This window comes from Vidua chalybeata, chromosome 5 (genome assembly GCF_026979565.1).
Source record: "Vidua chalybeata isolate OUT-0048 chromosome 5, bVidCha1 merged haplotype, whole genome shotgun sequence".
In the NCBI taxonomy this organism is placed as follows: Eukaryota; Metazoa; Chordata; class Aves; order Passeriformes; family Viduidae; genus Vidua; species Vidua chalybeata.
Genome location: NC_071534.1, coordinates 5,649,985 through 5,670,015, shown reverse-complemented (window position 1 = coordinate 5,670,015; position 20,031 = coordinate 5,649,985). Strand labels below are relative to the sequence as shown.

The following is a 20,031-nucleotide window of genomic DNA, read 5'->3' as shown; positions in this document are numbered from 1 at the left end:
GGAGCCCTCAGTGGGATCTGCAGGTTCCTCCCAAGGGACGGGAGAGGGGCAGATCCTCTCTTTGTGACCAGGGACAGGACCCAAGGGAATGGCTGGAGCTGGGTCAGGGCAGGTTTAGGCTGGATATCAGGGAAAGGCTCCCCAAGGATTGGCCACGGCCCCAAGGCTGCCAGTGCTCCAGTGGTGTTTGGACGACACTCTCAGGCACAGGGTGGGATTTTTGGGGTGTCTGTGCAGGGCCAGGGCTTCCTTCCAACCCAGGATATTCCATGACTCCATGCAATGGAATCATGGCTCTGTGGCTCCACAGCCACACACTGGAACAGGCCTCAGGATGGCAGAGCCTGAGGCTTGTCCACTGGGGCCTGTGTGGAGGAGGAGCCCTAAGCTGTGAGTTGGCAATTTGTCCAGGAACCCCTTCTGCAGTCAAATCCTGCTGAAACAATCTGCTGTAACTTTTCTAGGAGGAGGTTATTCCCAAAGAGAAATGGAGGCACAGGAAGACTGGAAGGAGACAGAGTCCTAGAATTGTTTAGGTTGGAAAAGACCCCTCAGATCATCCAGTCAAGCCATTAACTCAACACCACCCTGTCCACCAGACCAATGGGGCCTGAACAAGACGGACAAGCCCAGTGCAGGAATATCCCCAGGGACACACTGGAAGGAAGTCTAGATGGCTTTGGGTGGATTTAGGCATTTATACACTATGGCCCATCCCTTACAGGGATTGTAGCAAGCAGTATTTCTTTCTTTCCCTTTTCTCACTAAAGACAGAGAGTGTAAGGACTCTTGTATTTTCCAGGAAAGGAGTTCCCCAGACCAGAATGTAAAAACTGAAATAAAATAGAACAAATGCATCAAACCCAAGTCATTAAATAATACAGACCATTTATTTTTTTCTGCCTTAGGAGCTGGTATAAAATATGTACCTATTTATTGCTTCAAAAGAGTGAAAGATCCTCCTTCTTCTGGGGGAACATAGCAGCCCAACAGCTCATCCATTCATTTTCAAAGTAATGAAACCCTCTTGGCAAATATATTTGTGGGATTGGATTCACCAGGCCTGGCAAGCTCATGCTCCTTGACTTCTCTGTTAAAAGCATCACAGGTGGATTCTTTGGTGAGGTTGGGCTGATGCTGGGATAATGTGATTATTTTCAGCTGTCCCAGAACTGGTGGTAATGGTGTAGATGTTGCTTCTGGCGTATTTCCACATGCAACAAATTTCTTGCATTCCTCTTCTGAAGTTTGCATTATAGATGTAGAAGAGGGTTGGCTTAGAGGCTGAGGAACTGAAAGAGATCCAAGTGATGGCCAGGAAAAGCAAGGAGCTGTTTCTGTAGTCTGTTTCCTGTGGGTGCCACAACTGTACCATGAAGAAAGGCAGCCAGGACGTAAGAAAATCTAAGACAAATATGAAGAATATCTTGACAATTTTCACTTTTCTTCTTGAGACAAGATTCATTGTCTTCCTTCCAGCTGTGTCCTCAGTACTATTTGTCCAAATGTAGGTGAAGATCTTCTCATAGCAGAGGATAATGAGGAGTGATGGGATCAAAAGCAACAGCACTGAGAGGTGGATGACACCAGAGGCAGTCCCTAGCCAAGAACTGGGGAGGAAAAAGTTGCAGTGGTGGTCACTGCTGGAGCCGTAGAGAAAACAGGCTGGTGATGCAAACAGAGCACCACAGAGCCAAGAGACCAGAGTCATTCTCTTGGCTTTCTCCCTGGAAACTCTAAAATTCAAGGGATGCATGAGAATGTAGCATCGATCCACGCTGATGGCGAGGAGCACGTAGATCTGGACCCCGGGTGTGAGGTACTGGATGTACCTGACCAGCCGGCACACCCCGCTGCCCAGCATCCACCGCCCGGAGCTCAGCTGCAGCAGCAGGAAGGGCGCGCTCCCCACACTGCTCACGAGGTCAGCACACGCCATGGACACCACAAAGTAGTTGGTGGTGGACTGTGTCCTCCTGCTCCTGTGGATCACTAAGCAAACAAGGAAGTTTCCCAAGACAGAGATCAGCCACAGCGCTCCCCAAACCATGCTGGCAGCTGCGATTTCCCCCGGCCTCAGCCCATATTCTACCAGAGAGTGGTTCCTGCTGGGGCCAGCTCCCGGGGCTGGAGGTTCTGCCATGTCGTAGCCAGCAGGAGGGGAGGAGACTTCGGGGCTGCTCATGTTCTGCAGCAGGAGCAAGGTAAGGAGAAGAACAGGACCACTGCTGTTATCCATGCTGTGAGGAAACTCGGCTACACCTTTTGCTCAGGCTGCAGACAGAAAGGAGAGAAAAGGTTTTGTTGAACAACTCTGTGTGAAAAGCCCAAAGTAATCAATAAAAGGTAACTCTTAAGTAGTTTCCATACTCCTTAGAGCAGTAGATTTCAGAGAAAAGGGTCAGAAATATATAGTGACACTATGTGGCATGGCAGAGAACATTAAGTTTTATGCAGATTTTTAGGAATGGCCTGAGTATTTCAGACAGGCATTTCCGTCTACAGAAAGATAAGTGTCCTGTTCACAGATAAAGACTGAGGTGCCATGTCACCAGTTCAGGTGAGCTGCAAACTGAATGAGCGGAACATGCCCCACTGATCCCAGAAATGAGCTGTACTTCCTGCTGTCCATGGAAGTGTCAGAAAAGCAGACCAAGAGGGTCCCTGGACCCTTGACTTATCTTGAGCTTTAAAGCAGAAGCAAAATTCTGAGGGAGGAGGTCAGTGTCCTCAGACAGATGAGATGAGAGGTTGGGGGAGGGATGGGGAAGCTTTTAGAGTTCCAGCAGTGGAGCCTCAGCTTGTCTTGTCAACACTGTCAATACGTGTGGCTGCAGTCAGCTGCCATGCATCTCTGTGCTCTGGAGAAAATCCAGGGAGAAGGGGAATGTCCTTACCTTGGTCAGGGGCCTTCCACGCAGGCAGCAGCAAGGCTGACCCTTCACAGCAGGACCAGCCCAAAGGTTCTGCAGGTCTATGGGTGACCCAAGCAACAACTGAAGGACTGCCAGAAGCAACTGACTCCAACAGTCAACCAAGAACCTCTGCCCCCGATTTTGTAACAGAAGCTCTACCAGCTGAGAATTGCTGTGGCCCAAGTGCAGGACCCAGCATTGGGCCTTGGTGAACCTCATCCTGTGCAGCCTGTCCAGGTCCCTCTGCAGAGCCTTCCTACCCTCCTGCAGATCAACAACGCTGGCACAAATCGGTGTCACCTGCTGGCTGCCCAATGGGGCACTCGGGACCCCCAGCCATGGTCGTCGATAACGGTATCAGACACGACTGGCATTGCCCAGCTCTGGAAGGACAGTCAGCTTTGGGTGACACATTTTCCATGATAATAACATATTCCTTGATAAGCATATGAGCAGCCAAACCCTGTTCCCCTCCAATGCTCAGAAACTGGGGTTTTATGAACTGGTTCACACTTTCAGAATTTCAGAACTTTAACACTCATTGTCTTGCCTGCCACCCCCACACTCAAGCCCTTCAGGAAACAGAGTTTTCAATTCCATACTGGTTTTATTCCCCCTCCTCCTCCTGCTGATTTATCCCAAGGCCCTGATTTATACCAAGTTCCTCTTCCTAAGTATCTCTGAATTCAAATGCAGTGGACAGTTGGAAAAGGCCTGGTAGCCAAATGGGAGAGGCCCTCTGTTAAAAATTCCTCTACAAATCAGCACCAAATTTTGCTGTTAGAGAGCATTGAAATTCCTGGGATCTTGGAGGCAGTAACACTGATATTGCAGGTCAATGCTGGCCATGGTGTCACCAGCAGAACAAAGAGCTCATCAGCTCAGACAGCCATGGATTTCCTCCCATTAAAACCAGCAGGTGGCAAATGTATGGGAATGTGTTGCTTTCCAAATTTTGTAAAATATTACTAAATGTAAATGTTTCCTCTGGAATGTGGCCATTGAGACAAGATGTTGGACTATGGGTTGGTTGTGCAGCAGAGAGGAAAATTCAATTACTAGTTTATCACTGAAAAGTCCAGTTTGAAAGCAGAAAAGGGAAGCAAATGGAGCAGGAAGTCAATTTTCCAGTAAGGAAAAACATTCAGAGGCATTCAATTCTCCTTGTTCCACATGGCATTTGTCAATGCTTTGATTTTCTAGATATAAACAAATCACATAGTCCTTTCTGTTTACATGTTTTTCTTTTTTTTTTTCTCCTGTCCTTCAGGATGATATACTGGTATATTTTACAGAAAATAAATACATCATGGATAAAATTGTGCATATCTTTTTCAACTAGACTTGGAAATCTGGGTAGTTTACTGGAAACACCTGTGCTACCAACAGTTTTGTTTCCCTATCAAGATTTATTTTGGGGCTAAAACATTAGGAGAGCTGAAAGGAGTTTTCCCTTGAAAAGGAGGTTCCATGCTGTGTTCCAGAGGAAACTCTCAATGTGTCTGATGGTATTTCACTTCATTTTTAGTGAGTTCTAAGGCCCCAGCTCTGAGCAGTATCCATGTTTTTAATACAGGACTTTCCAGGCAGCTATTTAGATTACGTTTAATTTTAAGCTCTTTCACTATGAAATATGAGTCAAAACCTTGAGTCCCTTTTGCAGTTTATTTGCTAGAAAAGTCACAGTCCATTGTCATTCAGATGAGGTGTTTAGCGTGTCTCAGATGTAGCCCAGCACAATTCAGTTTGTCCTGCACCAAAAAAAGAGGGCTTGAAGGATCTTGTGGGAAGAGGTGAATGTGAGAGACAGGAAGCTCTGGTTGAACAGCATGAAAGATTTATGCCATCAAACTTTTAGTTTTGATTACTAGTTTTAATTAATACACATTTTTTTGCAGGACTGTGTTTTATCCTAGCAAATTTTACTGGCTATCATGTTTCAATTTACAGCTACACTGACTTGAACTTTTCTTCATTAGTTCCTGTCTACATCTCCTGTTCTGAACTGCATTGTATGGCTGTTTTCACCAGTCCTCCTTCCCTTCGGTTATGGGGTAAAAAAGTAAATTCCCCCAAAATAAATTGAAGGAGACTGAGGGGAGAAGTTGTATTTTAACTTGTGAGGGGAAAAAAACTTGACTTGGAGGAGACTGAGGGGGCCATCTGCTGCTTCCTCATGAGGGGAAGCAGAGGGGCAGCTCCCATCTCTGCTCTCTGTGACCAGGAACAGGACTTGGAGAATGGCCTGAAGTTGTGTCAGAGGAGGTTAGGCTGGATATCAGAAAAGGTTCTTCCTCCAGAGGGTGTGGGGCACTGCCCAAGCTCCCCAGGGCATGGCCACGGCCCCAAGGCTGCCAGAGCTCCGGGAGCGTTTGGACAACGCTCTCGGGGATGCACAGAGTGGGACTGTTGGTGTGTCTGTGCAGGGCCAGGACACGTTTCCAACCCGGCATATTCCCAGCTCACAGCTCCACAGCAGCGCCCAGGGACAGAGCCCGGGAACCCTGCGGCTCCTCCCGGGGCAGAACAGGCCCTGCGGGGCTGCGTGAAGGCGGCGCCACCGCATTCGCCCATTCGGGGCCGGGCCCGAGCCGGCCGCCGTCGCGCCGGGCGGGGCCGCGGGAGGAGCGCGGCGGGGCCGGGATGGCGGCGCGGTGCTGCCAGGCCGGGCTGAGCTGCGGGGCTCTGCTGTCCCAGGCTGTGCTGTCTCAGGCTGTGCTGTCCCGGGCCGCCGGCGGGGCCCCGGCCACGCCTCACTGGGGACGCGCCGCTTTTTCGTCGGCGCCCGCGGTGAGCGGCAGGGAAGGGCCGCAGCCTCGGGAAGGTGAGCGCGGGGTGCCCGGGGCGGTCGGGCTGCGCCGCCGGCATGGCGGGACGCACGGCAGGCAGGGCTGTAGCGGAGCGGTGCCTGCGTTGGGTTGTTCCCAAGGGGAATTTCATCGCTGAGTGTACTCCTGGGAAGCCTTTGGTGTCGTGCCTGGCCAATGCCATTGGGAGCAGTGAGTTTTCCCGGCCTTTTCCCGGTGGGCATGTGGAGCGCGCCAGGTCGCTGGAAGCGCCTCGGAGTGATGTCCGCTGACGCAGTAGTAGCTAAAGGTGTCCTGTCCTGGCCTGAAATTACAGATGTTTGTAACAGAAATAGTAAGGTTGTTGTGACGTGTGGCTGTATGTGAAAGCACCACGAAAAAGGTAGGTCGAGGGTTAAAGGAGTGCTGAATATTATCTGTTGGAGCGCCCTGAACGGATGCGCTGCTCAGTTTAAGATTTTAATGGCAAGAAAAGGATGAAGAGACATAAAGTTCTCTGATAAGGGAAACAAGTAACATGTGAAATCTACAAGTTTTTATGGGGTAGGGTTGTGAGATTGAATGATATAAAAAAGAACCCAAACATCCCTTCTTAAATCTTTGCTTTATGCTATATATGTACAGTCGATGAAACTTCTGAATTCAAATCAGACTCTTGAAAATAAATGTCATCAGGTTCATCTTTGTATGTCTGAGGCCATATTATATTCTGGTGTGGTTTTTGGACACTGGGGTTTGGAAGTGTTTTAGAGTTTGAGGAGGAGGAGGAAGTGAAGACAGACAGGTATGCAAAGATCAGTGTTTAGTTTGAAAATCCAGTGGTATTTGGTGACTTAATGCATCCCTAGGGATCCCTCACCACAGCTCCAGGTGAAATGAGTGAGCTATAAAGTAGAGCCAGGAGAAGCCCAGACCTGAAATGGATTAAACTCTTTCACTTCCCATTCCACTTTCTCTGGAACTGCCCAGTGAGCAGGCTCAAGGTGTTCCCCATCCCCAGTTCTAGAAGAGAAACCATCCAATGCCCGAACTGTTCATGCAGGGGTTAGCTGTGTGCAGAGTGGCACAGAAGAGGGCGTGAAGCTGTGCTGTCTGAAGGAAAGGATGGAGCCATGGCCCTCTCCTTTTGGAAATAGGAACTCTTAAGTTTATCCATCTTGTGCTGCTGGTGGAAAGTGATTTGTGGCTGCTGTGTGGGAAAGAGGAAAGGGAGCATAGGAATGAAGGCAAAAGTGTCCTTCGTTTTGGTCCTTCAAGTTCTTTTTTATCTTATTTTTTGCAAAATTAATTGGTAATCTTCAGTTTTGAGTACCTTTCTTCCATGTAAAGACTGGGGACTACTACTGGATATTGTCACAAAAACAAAAAAAAGACATACGGAATCATGCTACATTTTTTGCTCCCAAAACTATAGGTTAATTTATTTTAAAAATATGTTTTTGTTAATATCTTTTGTTTCTCCTTCTTTCAGGTTCAGTAAGGAGAAGAGGCAGGACACCACAGTTTGTAAGATCAGTAAGTACTGAAATTTACAGGTAGCTCAGGTGTTTGGGGAAGTTTTCTAAGCTGTGTGTTGTGTCAGTTTGCCCAGCAGCCCCTTCTGCAGTCAAATCCTGGTGAAACAATCCCCTGGGACCATTCCAGGCCAGCACCTGCCTTCTGTAACCTTTTCAGTCTGTGTTATCAAAAATTAAAAATACAACACTAAGCTGAGAGTTAACTTGCACTGACACCATGTAGTGCAGTGTAAAAAGTAACTTAAAGTCGCATTTCCAAAAACCCAGACATGTCGATGTTGTTGTCAGACTGAGTTTACAGGATTTGTGGTGCTTGCTTTCTGGCATAAAGCTTTTCTTTTCTTTTTCTTTTCTTTTTCTTTTCTTTTTCTTTTCTTTTTCTTTTCTTTTTCTTTTCTTTTTCTTTTCTTTTTCTTTTCTTTTTCTTTTCTTTTTCTTTTCTTTTTCTTTTCTTTTTCTTTTCTTTTTCTTTTCTTTTTCTTTTCTAGTATTTGACTGAAATTATGGTCAGTTTCTGGAGGGTATAAGCTATTCCTGCAATGTACTGATACATTGTCCCTACACTGGAATTTCTGTGGCAAGAAATTTCAGCATTATTAATTATGAACTGTTCCACACCTACAGAATTCCAGAATTTTAAAACTCGTTGTCTTGTCCCCCACCACGTGTTCAGGCCCTTTAGGAAATAGAGTTTGCAATTCTGTAGTGGTTTGATTCCCCCTCCTGATTTATCCCAAGGCAGGAAGATGGCAAATTCCTCTTCCTAAGCATCTCTGCCATCAAATGCAAAAGTCTGGGAAAGGCCTGGCAGCTAAGATGGCAGAGGCTCTCTGCTAAAAATTCCTCTACAAATCAGCACTAACTTTGGCTGTAAAGGTGTCTTGAAATGTCCAGCTGTGGGAATTGGTTCTTGAAATCATTATGTGATGTGTTGATCTTGTCTTATATCCCGTGTCTCTCCCATCCCACCTGTCCCCTTTTCCCTTGATCAGGCTGCACCCCCCAGGACGGAGAGGATGGCTGTGGATCAGGACTGGAGCAGTGTGTACCCAACAGCAGCTGCCTTCAAACCTGCTTCTGTGCCTCTCCCAATCCGAATGGGTTACCCAGTGAAGAGAGGAGTGCCTCCACCAAAAGAAGGAAACCTAGAACTTATCAAGGTAAAACATGTGCCACGGCTGGGGGTCACTTTTAAAGTCACTGTTCACTAAGGCTGTGCTGCTTTGATTGGAATATTTGTCTTGGAGACTGCTTTCTGCTATTAAGTCACGTGATCCTCTTGAATTTCTAAGTGGTAACAAATATATAGTTAATTAACAAGTGAATGATATCAGGAGACTTTTTAGGATGATCATGCCTGTGACTTTTGTCACAGAGTTAAGTCTTTCCCTAAATCAGACTTGAGTCTGCTTAAATGAACATTTCCTTAAGCATATTATACTGCCTTACCAAATGTGAGAAGTGTAATCAGATTTCAGTAATGCCCATTAACTTCTGATCAGACAAAAAGCTATTATTTTGGTAACTCTTAATGTGTCTGTTTCAGATCCCCAATTTTTTGCATCTTACTCCTCCTGCAATTAAGAAGCACTGTGCAGCTCTTAAAGGTGAGGGGGGGTTTGAGGGTTTTTTGATTTTTTTGTTTGTTTAGTTGGTTGTTTTTTTCTTTTTAAACCATCTCTGGAAGTTTTCAGACAAAGCAAGATGTAACTGTGTGTGATGGTGGTGGGACGTGGTACACTTGTGGAGCTGGCTATTCAGCTGGCTGTGGCTGGTACTGTTTGCTTTCCTGCTGCTGCCAGGAGTCATCCAGGTGGTAACAGATAAGTCTCAGGAGGTTGTCAGGACAAGAGTAAGACTGAAATGTTACTTTTGCACAAGACCTTGCTTGAACTGATGATTTGATAGTTCAGAGCTGTACAGAAGGTGAGTGATGAATGTGACTCAGTTCTCAGAGAACTGTGATTGAACCAGGCTTCAATCAGTAGCCATTATGGGCTGCATTTAATGACCAAAGAGCTATTAGTATGAGACGCTCTGTGAGAGCAGGGTCTGCTGGGGAGATACAGGATCTACTGGAGACCAGGAGCATCCTTCCACTCAGCAAGCCAGTAAGGGGAACCTGATGAGGAGCTCAGGCAAAGGAAGCCTTTTTTTGTGATGAAGGTGGTGAGACACTGGAAGAGCTTGCCCAGAGAAGCTGTGAATACCCCATCCTGGAAGTGTTCAAGCTTAGTTAGACAGGGCTTTGGGCAGCTGGATCTAGTAAAAAATCTTCATAGCAGGAGGGTCACTTCCAACCCAAACCATTCTGTGATCCTATTTGACATCTGCAGTACTGTATCCTGTTTTGGGGAAGCCAGTACAAAGAGAGACATGGTAATACTGGAGCGAGTCTAGCAGAAACACTGCTGTTACCTAAACAAGTGTAGTTCCTAGGACTAGTACTTTTAAAAACATAAATTGCAATACATTTGAAAGAGAAAAAACTCCATCTAAATGTACCAGATAGGTATTACTCAGAGTGTTTACTCTTTATTGTACAGATTTCTGCACTGAATGGCCAAGTGCTCTGGACAGTGATGAGAAATGTGAACAGCATTTTCCCATTGAAATTGAAACAGTAGATTATGTTTCTTCAGGGACTTCTATTCGGAATCCCAAAGCAAGAGTGGTGACCTTAAGAGTAAGTAGTAATTTTGGTAAACAGCCTTTGTTTCAAACCCCTAAATGCTTGGCTTTCTTTTCCAAACATGCAAGCATGATCTTCTGTAAGGAAATAAGAGAAATGGAGGGAATTCAAATCACACACAAATGAGTATGTCTGTGTGCTCCTGACAAAATCTGTCCATTCATATTCACTGGCCTTGGGACTTGTATGACATTGGGGGCATGTGGGGATACTATGCAGGTATATATTGTTTCAATATCACATTATTCTTGCCTTAAGACATCAGTGTGATACAATCCAAAGAAATTCTGCAAATGCATCCTGGATAGCTCTCCTTGATAGAAGATCTGCCTGCCTCAAGTACTTCCAGAGTTCAGAGTTTGGATTTTCTAAGGAATTAAAGTTGTTTTCTCCTTTTCTTGAAGGTTAAACTTTCTAACCTGAATTTGGATGACCATGCAAAGAAGAAGCTCATTAAGCTCGTGGGAGAGCGGTACTGTCAGAAGACAGATGTGCTCACAATTACAACAGATAGGTGAGCTGCCAGAAGGAAACTAAAATACTGTAGCAGTGCCCACAGCAGAGAAAGGGCTGAGTGTCTTCTAGTAATACCAGTTATTGTCTTGGTGAATTATTATATTTTAAGGCTAATGTGGGACTTCATTAACACTACTCCTCCTACTAACTGTTAAAAAGAGGTTTTTAAAAGAGTTCAGACTTAATGTGTGTTGGATTCCAATTTGGCACAGGGGGCTGTCTTGGTTTGGAAAGACAGGTGTCTGCTAAGGAAGGCAGGAGCCTCTCCTGAAATGGAAAAAAAAATGTAGACCCCGTCTTCTGAATTGTTATAAATTTGAAATTAAGGGGGGCTCTCAGGCAAAAATATGGGAGCAGGAATAACAGTTCTTTATTAGGGAAGAAAATAAAAAGATAAAATAAACAATGCAGTGAACTAAAACAACACTGACAGAGTCAGAATACAACCTGACACCCTGTTGGACAGGGTGTTGGCAGCAGTCCCATTGGAATTGTGGCTGCAGTCCTCCTGGAGTGTCAGGTGTGGTTCTGCTGGAGCAGTGACCCTGCAGAAAAGGGTGTAACCTTGCTCTGAAGAGGCAGTGGAAGAGGCAGCTGTTCCTCTGGGAAATCCAGTGCAGAAAAAGCTGTGCTGGTGTCCCAGAAACTCAAGATTATATCCAGGTAGAAATGCTTGGCTCCTCCCTCTGGGTGGAGCATCTCACAATGGGATGCTGCAACTTTTATCAGTCATGCAGTGACACTCAATGGCCCATTAACAGCAGATGTCTCCCAGCGGGGAGGATTGGTTTGTGGAAGAGATAAAGAAAACTGCCCAATTAAGAAGATAAGTGCCACAATTCTAACAGATGGCAATTGAATGCATCTTGCCTTGTAATCTAGGACGGGGCAAAGAAGTTTCTGTCTCCAGATTTGTAAATTCTTGGATATTGTATATTTTCCTGCTGCCTTGCAGCTGCCCATTCTCCTGTGTTCTTATTATTCAAGCCTCCATGGTATTCTTAGTTGTGTGTAATTGAGAAGTACACAAGAATCAACCACTCATTTCCTAATATTCCCTACATTACACAGTAGAAAATGTGATGGTAGGTTTTAACCTTTTGTTCAGAAAAATGTTTCTGCATTTCCAGGTGTCCCCTGAGAAGACAGAACTATGATTATGGCATGCACCTGCTCACAGTTCTGTACCACGAATCCTGGGTAAGCAGTTGAGTGTGGACTCTAAATGTGCTCTCTGTCATATTTTAAAGTAAATTCCCTTACAATTATATTCTCTTCCAACTCACTTTTCTTCAGATTCAACCAAGAGAACATTTTGCAGGATGCCAAACTCCTGTCTGTTAATTAGAATATGTTTTTCCTTGGGCTCTTCCTGGGCTGCAGTAAACCATGGCTGTCATTTGGAAGTGTTCTGCTTCTCTCACATACCTTGTCTCAAGCTTCTCTCACATACCTTGTCTCAAGCTGACTGCTCTTCTGAGCTCCCCCTTGCTCAGAAAAGGGGCAGCCTTCCCACTTTGACTACAGATTTTCCTTTCACAGGGAATTCTTCATATTTGTCTCCTGTATTTTTGTGGTTGTGTTGGTGCCCTTCAACAATTTTACAGGCATTTTTTTAGAGAAAACAAGTGAGCAGTCTGAACTGAAATTGTTGTTGTTGGAAATCCATAGTAATGTTTTGGATGACTGAACTTTGTTCAAATGTCCCATGTCATTATCACAGTGTTTGAGGCAGACAAAGCCTTCATCATCTCCATATGTCACTCTTACAGAAGTTGTACCTTATCCACTGCTAAATTCATACTTAACTGTTTTCAGATTTTCTAGAGTAGGAAATGTTTGTATTCAGCATTTTTATGAATTGTTCTTGATTTTGATCACTGCAGTGCTGATGTTAAGAACATCCTAAGGAGGATGAGATATATTTCCCTTTCAGTGGCAGTTGCCTTGAAGGATGATTTTGTAATTGTAGAGTGCATCAAATTAAATTGGTGGTGAAAGATAACATTTACTGTAGATTTCAAGTACACATGGGTGTTTTTCTCCCCAACAGCATCACATTGCATTACAAATCTTAAATTAATGGCAGAGTAGTTTCCAGTAGTAAGCAATGACAAGAGAGCTAGAAGTGCTCACTTTAATAATTTCAGACAAACACCATGGCTGTGCTGGGCTCCAGCTTTAATTAGTGCTGGCAGACAGGGCTATGCAATATTGATATGGGAGTATTCAGTGTTTATTGAATATGCACAAGTCTCTTGCACTTTTATTACCTTTCATCCTCCATGTTAATATTTGATGAGTTTGTCAATCAGTTGTAATTGTCTTTGATTCCCATGAAAAATTAATGGTTTCCTGAGACATGGGTTTTTATTTTGTGTGACATGCTTTATTTTGTGGCATGGTTTTTTTGCCCCCTGATCAAGGATAATGCCTTTCAATAACTTGCTGAAAGACAGTTTGGATCCATTGAGCAAACCATGAGCAAACAGTGTGTGGTTTATTTTCATTTACATGAACTTTAATATTGGAGGGGGACAGACAGGGCCTGGCCTTCCATTTAGGCAGTAACATCAGTCCTGTTTGCAGAACTAATTGTAGGATTTGATGACTTTCCCAGCAGAGTAGTTCCACACTGTTAATGCATGTGGCTGATGGAATTGAATCAAAATATGAGGGCAGTGTTCCATTCTTACTGAGTGAAGGAAAGCTGGATCCATGTAACTTCTGCCCTCAAGCCTGAAAACTTTGCCCATGATCTCCTTAAATTTGGCAGAACTCCTATGATTTATGTTAATATCTGGATTACTGCATTTTGTCAATTGCACACATGTGTGGGGGGAAATGTTATATGCAGATATACATCAGGAAATGGAATTTCAAGTGTAATTATGTTTTAGTTGCCAGCAATGCATCATCCTTTTAATACAGTTACAAATGCAGTATCAGACCCATGAGTTCAGTTATTTTAAAACAGTCTTAAAAATCTTCAAAACCTAAGAATGTTCATTCATTTTCTCATTCTAAAATACTTGGAGATGTTTTGCTTCCTGTTTACTGGTTGTCTGGTTATTAATCAGATATTTGTGTTTTGTTAGCTTTCAGAATATATTAATAACATGGCTGACTTGCTCAGTTAGTAAGAATTGAATTTCTCTTCTTTGGACTTCTTTTGTGATTCCTTTCAAATTATCCCCCAGTATTGTGCATGGATTGAATTAATCAGTGAATCAGCAGTTTAACCAGTTGTATTTTTGCTGCCTTCAAATGCTGGTCTGCTTGAATGCTGTAACATCACTCCAAACGTGGATGTATATTTATGGAACAAGTGGTTTTTAAAGAGTTAGAGTTTGCTGCCCTCGAGTGGTTGAAAGGATCTTGGATGGATTTCTTCACACAGCTTGGATTAATAGTTTATCACTCAAAAGTCCAATCCTGTCAGGAGTTGAAAGCAGGAATGTGAAGCAAATGCAGCATGAAGTAAATTTTCCAGTAAGGAAAAACATTAAGAATAATTAAATTTTTATTGCTCCAATTCCATGTGGTGTTTCAACATACACAGTATGAAGGAGAGTGAAGAATCTCGATTCAGCCTTGCTAAGCTGGGATCTTGAAAGATTGCTAAAAAGTTGTCCTGGATTTTCTACTCTCCACTACTTCTTACAGTAAGAAAAAGAAAGGTGAGGGGAGGACAAAAATGAAGAATGAGCAGACAGCATGACACTGGAGGCTTAACTAAAATTTATCAACCCTGCAGCTGTACAGCTTGATTGAATTTCAGGGGAACTACTTTTGCATTTCTTTGTAGAGCTTTCAGTGGCAAGGCACTGGTGGGATGCAGTGTCTGTGATGGGTATTTTTACATGACCACTGATGATAACACTCAAATCCATCATACAGCTTTTCTTTAGGCTTCATCTTCATTTTTTTCAACTACAGTCATTTTAAGCCATTCCAAATAAACATAATTTTTACCACTTCAGGTTGTGCCAGTAATACTTGGTAACAGCAGAATTTTGCAGTTTCATACTGGGAGTTTACCTTGTAATTCAGCCTAAAATATGTGGAAAAGATATGAGTCCACTGTTGAAACCTAAGCAGGTCTCTGGCTACTTAGAATTCCAAAGTTGATGTTATGAACACTCAGGATGTTATGACATGGGGGTTGTAGAGTTGCAGTGGCAAGTGGTGGAGGCACTCAAGTCTTGCTGAAGCTCCCTGGACACCTTTTAGTGTTACTGAAGATGTTCAGAGTGAAGCTCCTGACTTGAGGACCTTAGAACAATGAAGGGTGGTGTAATTGTGCCCTCCCTAACTAGAACAGGCTTCTCTCTCAGTGTGGTTTAAGTAATGCAGACTGAGGCTGAAGTGAGGCTGGTCTCTAAATGTTGGAGTATGTCCTTTGTTTTGAACCATGGATTCCATTGCATGCTCACCAGAATCGGACAGCTGAGAGAGTCCTCATCAGTAATGGGAACCAGAAAAGGTAAAGCTAAAGTGGCTTTACAGTGGATGTTAAAGTTCATCCATTTTCTCTGAGTTCAAACATTTAAAATCAAAGGAAGGAGGTTTCCTTACAGGAAATGTGTATTCTAGTAGAAGAAGGTTACACTTTTTTTTTGCACCTCTTGGAACCAAAAACAATGAGCATTCCAGCAAAAGGTTGAATTATGAATTGTCTTTGTAATATTTCTGACTGTAGTAAGCATTTTGCAATACCTTATGCTTAAGCTCCATGTTTCTTGTTGCTGGAGGAACAAGGCTCTTTTTTGATGCATAAATACAATTTTGTCACTGTTCAATTTTCAGTCTGTGTTGGAGTGAAACAAAGTCTTGTGGGACATAGACATTAATAAACTGAACAGAAAATCATCAGACTTGGATTTTTAATATCACGGATCTCTCTTGATGAGATCAAAATCTTATCTGGTCAGCCTTCCAAAATCAAAGTGAGGTAGATAAATACCTTACAAATTACCCTTTCAGAAACCTGGATTTTCCAGAAAATGCATGCAGCTACTCCAGCCTAGAGAAATTAGATATTATCTTAAGTTTTGAAAGAGACTGATGGCAACTTTCCTGAGTTAGTTACAGAGCCAGAGACTAAACTTGAGAGCATCATTAATTATGGGAGCATCTCTTGTGTAGTATTAGTCTTTGGGGCAGAGTTCTGGTTTTGTTTCTGTGCTTGTTTTCCTTTTGTGTTACACGTTTGGACCTCACTGGAATTTTTATCTTCATAGTTTGTCTTGATTTTCCCTTGACTCTCTAGAGGTTCTACCTGTCCTGTGCCATTGCTGTGTCCTAGAAAATACAGTTCTGCTTATTCAGAAGAATGGATTTTAACTTATTCCACATCACCAAGCAATTACAATTTCTGTATCCAGTCTCATATGCTACAAATAGGTTTTGCTTTTCTACAAACTTCTGTTGATATTTCTAAGTTGTTAATTAAATAGTACAGATCAAAGTGTATTGTATCCAAAGAGATAAGCACATAATTGTTTTTGGCAACTCCTCTTAGGATTGAAGGTTCCCAGTAACTTGGAAAATGTTAGCATAGCTGTCATTTATTATCTGAAAATGTAAGATTATTGTTCCACACAGAGCATCTTTTATTGCAATGCAATCCAAAGATACAGGTGTATTTATTCTAGGCTGCATGGATTTTGAAATTTGACTCGGCATTTAAGGAACTTTGCTTCCCCTCAAAAATAATCCTGTTAAAATACCTGGTCTTTGCTAAACAGCATTGAATATTTAACTGTTCAAACCATTGACAAGAAAATTAACCAACATGAGTCATGTTTTTAATTGCCCTCAAGATTTCTGTGTGCCACTAGAGAAATTTTAGTTAAAATGTTTTTCCCAAAAGGAAGATCAGGGAACTGAAAATTTTAAGCCTCTGTATCACTGCAGCATCAAAATTGTGCAAGTTGAATGGGCAGAAAAAACCTCAGGCACGCTGATGATGAAATGCCTGCTTAAGAAATCCCAAATTCTTTCCTTTCTTCTGCACTTTAAGGTACCATATGAAGTGGAGCCTTTTGTTAATGACTTACATGTAAAAAGCAACTTCACTGTCCAAAGTCTATTTTAGCATTCATTCTATTTCAGAATTCAGATTAAGCACTGTAAAGGCTTGTAAGTCTCCCAAAATACTGGCTTAAACTGTAGCATAAAAGATTTGCTTAGAAACAAATCCTTATTATGTTTATGGCATTGAAAAATAATTCTTTATAGTTCCATTGGGAAGTGAAAAAATAGCCTTTTATGCCTTTTTAGTCATAGGTTTAAATCTTTTACTTTATATGGAAAATTGTTTTCTGGTGTTTTGGTTTGGGTTTTTTTTATTCTTATTGTAAGTTTTTTAAGAGGAAAAGATTGAAAGTATCAGCTGAGTGCATCTTTAGCCAAGCTAGATAATACTGAGATTCTGTCTTGCATGTGGTAGAATGAGGAAACCATTTTTAGTGAATTCTTATTTTTAACCAGGTTCTCAAAGTGGGGATTCTAGGAAAACAATATCACACTTGGATTCCTCTTCTAACTGTTTTATTCTCATTTTTAAGACTGCAGTTTTAAAACTGGTGAACAGTTTTTATCATGTTTACTAACATGTTTAATCTGCAGGGGACAAAAAGAATTCAACTAATAAAATTTGAGTGATAAAGACCTAATTTTTGAACTTTATTTAACTCTCCTTATTAGTTTTATTCATAACACTTTAAACTGAGACTGCAACATGTGTAACATTTCCACTGTTAAGGCTTCATGGTGCTTGTCTACCTCGACTATGTTTCCAATTGCCTATATAATTCTACAGTCACTTTTCTCTTGCAGTAAATTCTGTTGAAAAGGTATCAAAGTTTCAATGGATACAGTTTGTAAAAACTAATGGATTTGGAAATCTCCCCCTACTGTCAAATCCCTTCCTGCCTTCCCCCTCACCTCCCACCACGCAGTCAGATTTTATTTTAAAATCCATGTTGACAACATCATTCTGCTGGGAAGAATTCCAAGAAAGAAATACTCAACAGTTGCTTTAAAATTTTGCTTTGTAATGCTCACAAGAGGTAGGGAAATCTTAATCTGTTTATCAGCATGCATCTCAAGAATCCTGTGAGTTGCTGTGTACAGAGAAGGATATTCCTGAAGAGATAAATGTAATGCTGTCATTAGTCCTTGTTGTCTCTGCTGTGACTTAGAGGTGTTTAAAAGCCTCACAGGGATCTTTTGTTTGAATTTCAGATGTGGGTTTGGTCCAGCGAGTGACCAGGAGTGATACTCATATTCCCTTACTCCTGAGAAACCCTATCCCTGTGAGAGAGGCTTTGGCTTGAAAATTCTGTTGGAGTTCAGGGGAAAAAATGCTTGGATAGCCACTCTGCACATAACCAGGGGATGTGTAAAGCAGGATGATGCTGTTAATTTAAAACTCTAAATCTCCACTCTGGATTGCAGGGTTTGTCAAACAGACAAGGAACACTTCACTGTGCCCACTTGTTCCATTAATGTTTCAGCAGTACAGGGCTACAGGATGTCCTTTTGTTCCTGTTTTTCACCTCCAGAAATTGAAAGAGGAGGTCCTTTTTACTCCTGTGGTTTATTGTGTCCAGGGTTTAATGTCAGTCATATGAACCTTTGAGCAGTGTGAATTGCTGCTTCTGACTAAACATTTCGACTCAGACTCAAAAGACAAGAGATGCCATTTACCAGGTGCAGGACACAGCCCTTGGGAAGGTGTTCTAAATTCAGATAGAGGAATCCAAGCACACAAGAGCTGCAGAGTGAAAAAAAAATCTTGGGGCTTAATTAAAGGTTATTGAATAATGTGGTTTGACTGCAGCAATCTTGATGCTTAGTGGAAAGAATAACCTTTAAATAAACAAATGAAAAACAATACCAATACACACCTCATCTTACCTCCTTTGCAGAAAAGAAAAAACAAACAAAACATACCATGAACAACAGCAAAAAAAACCCTCCTCCCCCAGCTTACAAGATGTTTTTCTGGTTCTGCATGTGGCTAAAAATTTATTGAAGAGCCCTTTTTGGCAAGTGATTTTAGAAAAGATAAAATCAGCATGCTGTAAAGGCATTACTATAAGGTTTCTTTGAATATATTTCCAGAGAAATGCAAGTTTTATTTAGTCATGATTTTATAACAATTTTAAGAAAAACATGATGAATAGCAAAATACTTCAAATTGTGATTCTTACATAGGTATGACATATTGGTTACATCAGTAAAGTACTAAATAATTATAAATACTCAAAAATACAGCCTGCAATATATAAAAAATGCAAATATATCACTGAAGCATCTGTATTTATCAAAGTACAATAAAAAATAGCAGGTTACAACATTTGAAATATTTCTTAAAGTTTCTTTCAAGGCCTGCTGGAGAGATGTTGAAAGACAGAATTGATACAGAACAAGTGTGTTTACAGCACTGAGATGGTGGTGTCTTCTTCTGATCCTGTCTAATTTTGCAGCACTGATTAGGTAAAGATCAGCACCTTGTGGATAGAGATTCTATTGAGCAATGTATTTTGCAGGAAGAAGAAGTGGATTTGTTGGTGGTGCTTTTCTTTGTGTGTCACATCATGGGTTACTCATTAGGCACTGTCTCACTTTCCCCCCCACCAGCCAGTGTAGCCAGACCAGAACCCTGTGCTAGGGACATAATAGCTGGGTGGCTGCTTCCAGAACTGCAGTGTTGAGAGCTCTTTAAAATTACTACTTTTGCAAGGATTTTAGTTATTCATTATGTATAGTCCATAAGCTTTTCCTCCCACTTTGACTCAGCCAGTTTTATCTGCCAGATACAGAAAGAACCTGATGAGGGGGAAAAAGGAGCTCATCCTGCTCATACAGGCTTGACTTACAAGCCTTGGACTCTACAGGAGGAAATAGCTTCCACCACAAATGCAGTTTTTAAAGGGAATCGCTATGAGAGATCAGTTTCTTCAAATTATTGTTGCTTTGTTTCAGTCTTGGATAGTTTTTAAGGTTGTGCATTTTCTTTCAGAAAACTGAGAAGTGGGAGAGCGAGAAGTCTGAGGAAGACATGGAAGAGTATATCTGGGAAAACAGTCGCTCTCAGAAAAATGCCTTGGACACATTGCTTCGAATAAAAGCCTCAGAGAATGTCAGTAATGTCACTGAAGAGGAGCTGCTGGCATCTGAAGTGGTTAAGAATTACAGAAACTCGGTCACCGCGCTTAAAAACGAAGGCGAAACAGAAAGTAACATGTCTCAGTACAAGGAATCTGTGAAGAAACTACTGAATATACAAGCATGAGAAGAGCAGATCTGCAGGTACACCTGATCATTACAGAGATGTTCAACTACTGTGTTAGTATTTCTACTGATATGGATATATAATTATTCAGAACTTGAACCAAAAAATGAAACTTGACTATGAGTTAAGTCCTGTCCATGACTCTTGTCCTTTGAATAAAGTATGTTTGGATTCATACTGGTAACTGGAATGTTTATTCTGTGTTTTGTTAGCATGACCAGTTCAGTCCTCTGCTTAATCACATTCTGATTTCTCACACTTCTTTGGGCATTTAACC

The 20,031-nt window shown here is 42.2% G+C and overlaps 2 protein-coding genes across 5 annotated transcripts; one reads left to right on the top strand and one right to left on the bottom strand.

Moving 5' to 3' along the window:
- Positions 1 to 1,012: 1,012 nt before the first annotated feature.
- Positions 1,013 to 2,999, bottom strand: LOC128788599 (probable G-protein coupled receptor 19). The gene is made up of 2 exons (XM_053943755.1): positions 2,898 to 2,999; positions 1,013 to 2,274 (listed from the first exon to the last, which is right to left on the bottom strand). Exon 2 carries the CDS (start codon positions 2,237 to 2,239, stop codon positions 1,103 to 1,105), a length of 1,137 nt encoding a protein of 378 aa, XP_053799730.1. The 5' UTR covers positions 2,240 to 2,274; positions 2,898 to 2,999; the 3' UTR covers positions 1,013 to 1,102.
- An 81-nt stretch (positions 3,000 to 3,080) lies between these two features.
- On the top strand, positions 3,081 to 19,939 carry MRPS35 (mitochondrial ribosomal protein S35). Of its 4 annotated transcripts, none has more exons than XM_053943753.1 (8): positions 3,081 to 3,320; positions 7,194 to 7,237; positions 8,232 to 8,399; positions 8,786 to 8,846; positions 9,786 to 9,925; positions 10,336 to 10,445; positions 11,578 to 11,647; positions 19,482 to 19,939. In XM_053943753.1, the coding sequence occupies exons 1-8, from the start codon at positions 3,230 to 3,232 to the stop codon at positions 19,752 to 19,754; spliced, it is 957 nt and encodes a 318-aa protein (XP_053799728.1). In that variant the 5' UTR covers positions 3,081 to 3,229; the 3' UTR covers positions 19,755 to 19,939. The 4 variants fall into 4 exon arrangements, with proteins under 4 accessions (XP_053799728.1, XP_053799729.1, XP_053799727.1 ...); XM_053943754.1 differs by having other exon boundaries at positions 3,084 to 3,269; XM_053943752.1 differs by lacking the exons at positions 3,081 to 3,320; positions 19,482 to 19,939 and adding exons at positions 4,702 to 5,739; positions 18,835 to 19,105.
- Positions 19,940 to 20,031: the final 92 nt, after the last annotated feature.

Excerpts from the sequence above, each read along its gene's own strand:
- LOC128788599 (XM_053943755.1), bottom strand. The coding sequence starts at position 2,239 with ATGGATAACAGCAGTGGTCCTGTTCTTCTCCTTACCTTGCTCCTGCTG.
- MRPS35 (XM_053943750.1), top strand. The coding sequence starts at position 5,307 with ATGCACAGAGTGGGACTGTTGGTGTGTCTGTGCAGGGCCAGGACACGT. Across the intron at positions 5,740-7,193 it reads AGGGCCGCAGCCTCGGGAAG|GTTCAGTAAGGAGAAGAGGC; the intron begins GTGAGCGCGGGG and ends TCCTTCTTTCAG. Across the intron at positions 8,847-9,785 it reads GCACTGTGCAGCTCTTAAAG|ATTTCTGCACTGAATGGCCA; the intron begins GTGAGGGGGGGT and ends TTTATTGTACAG.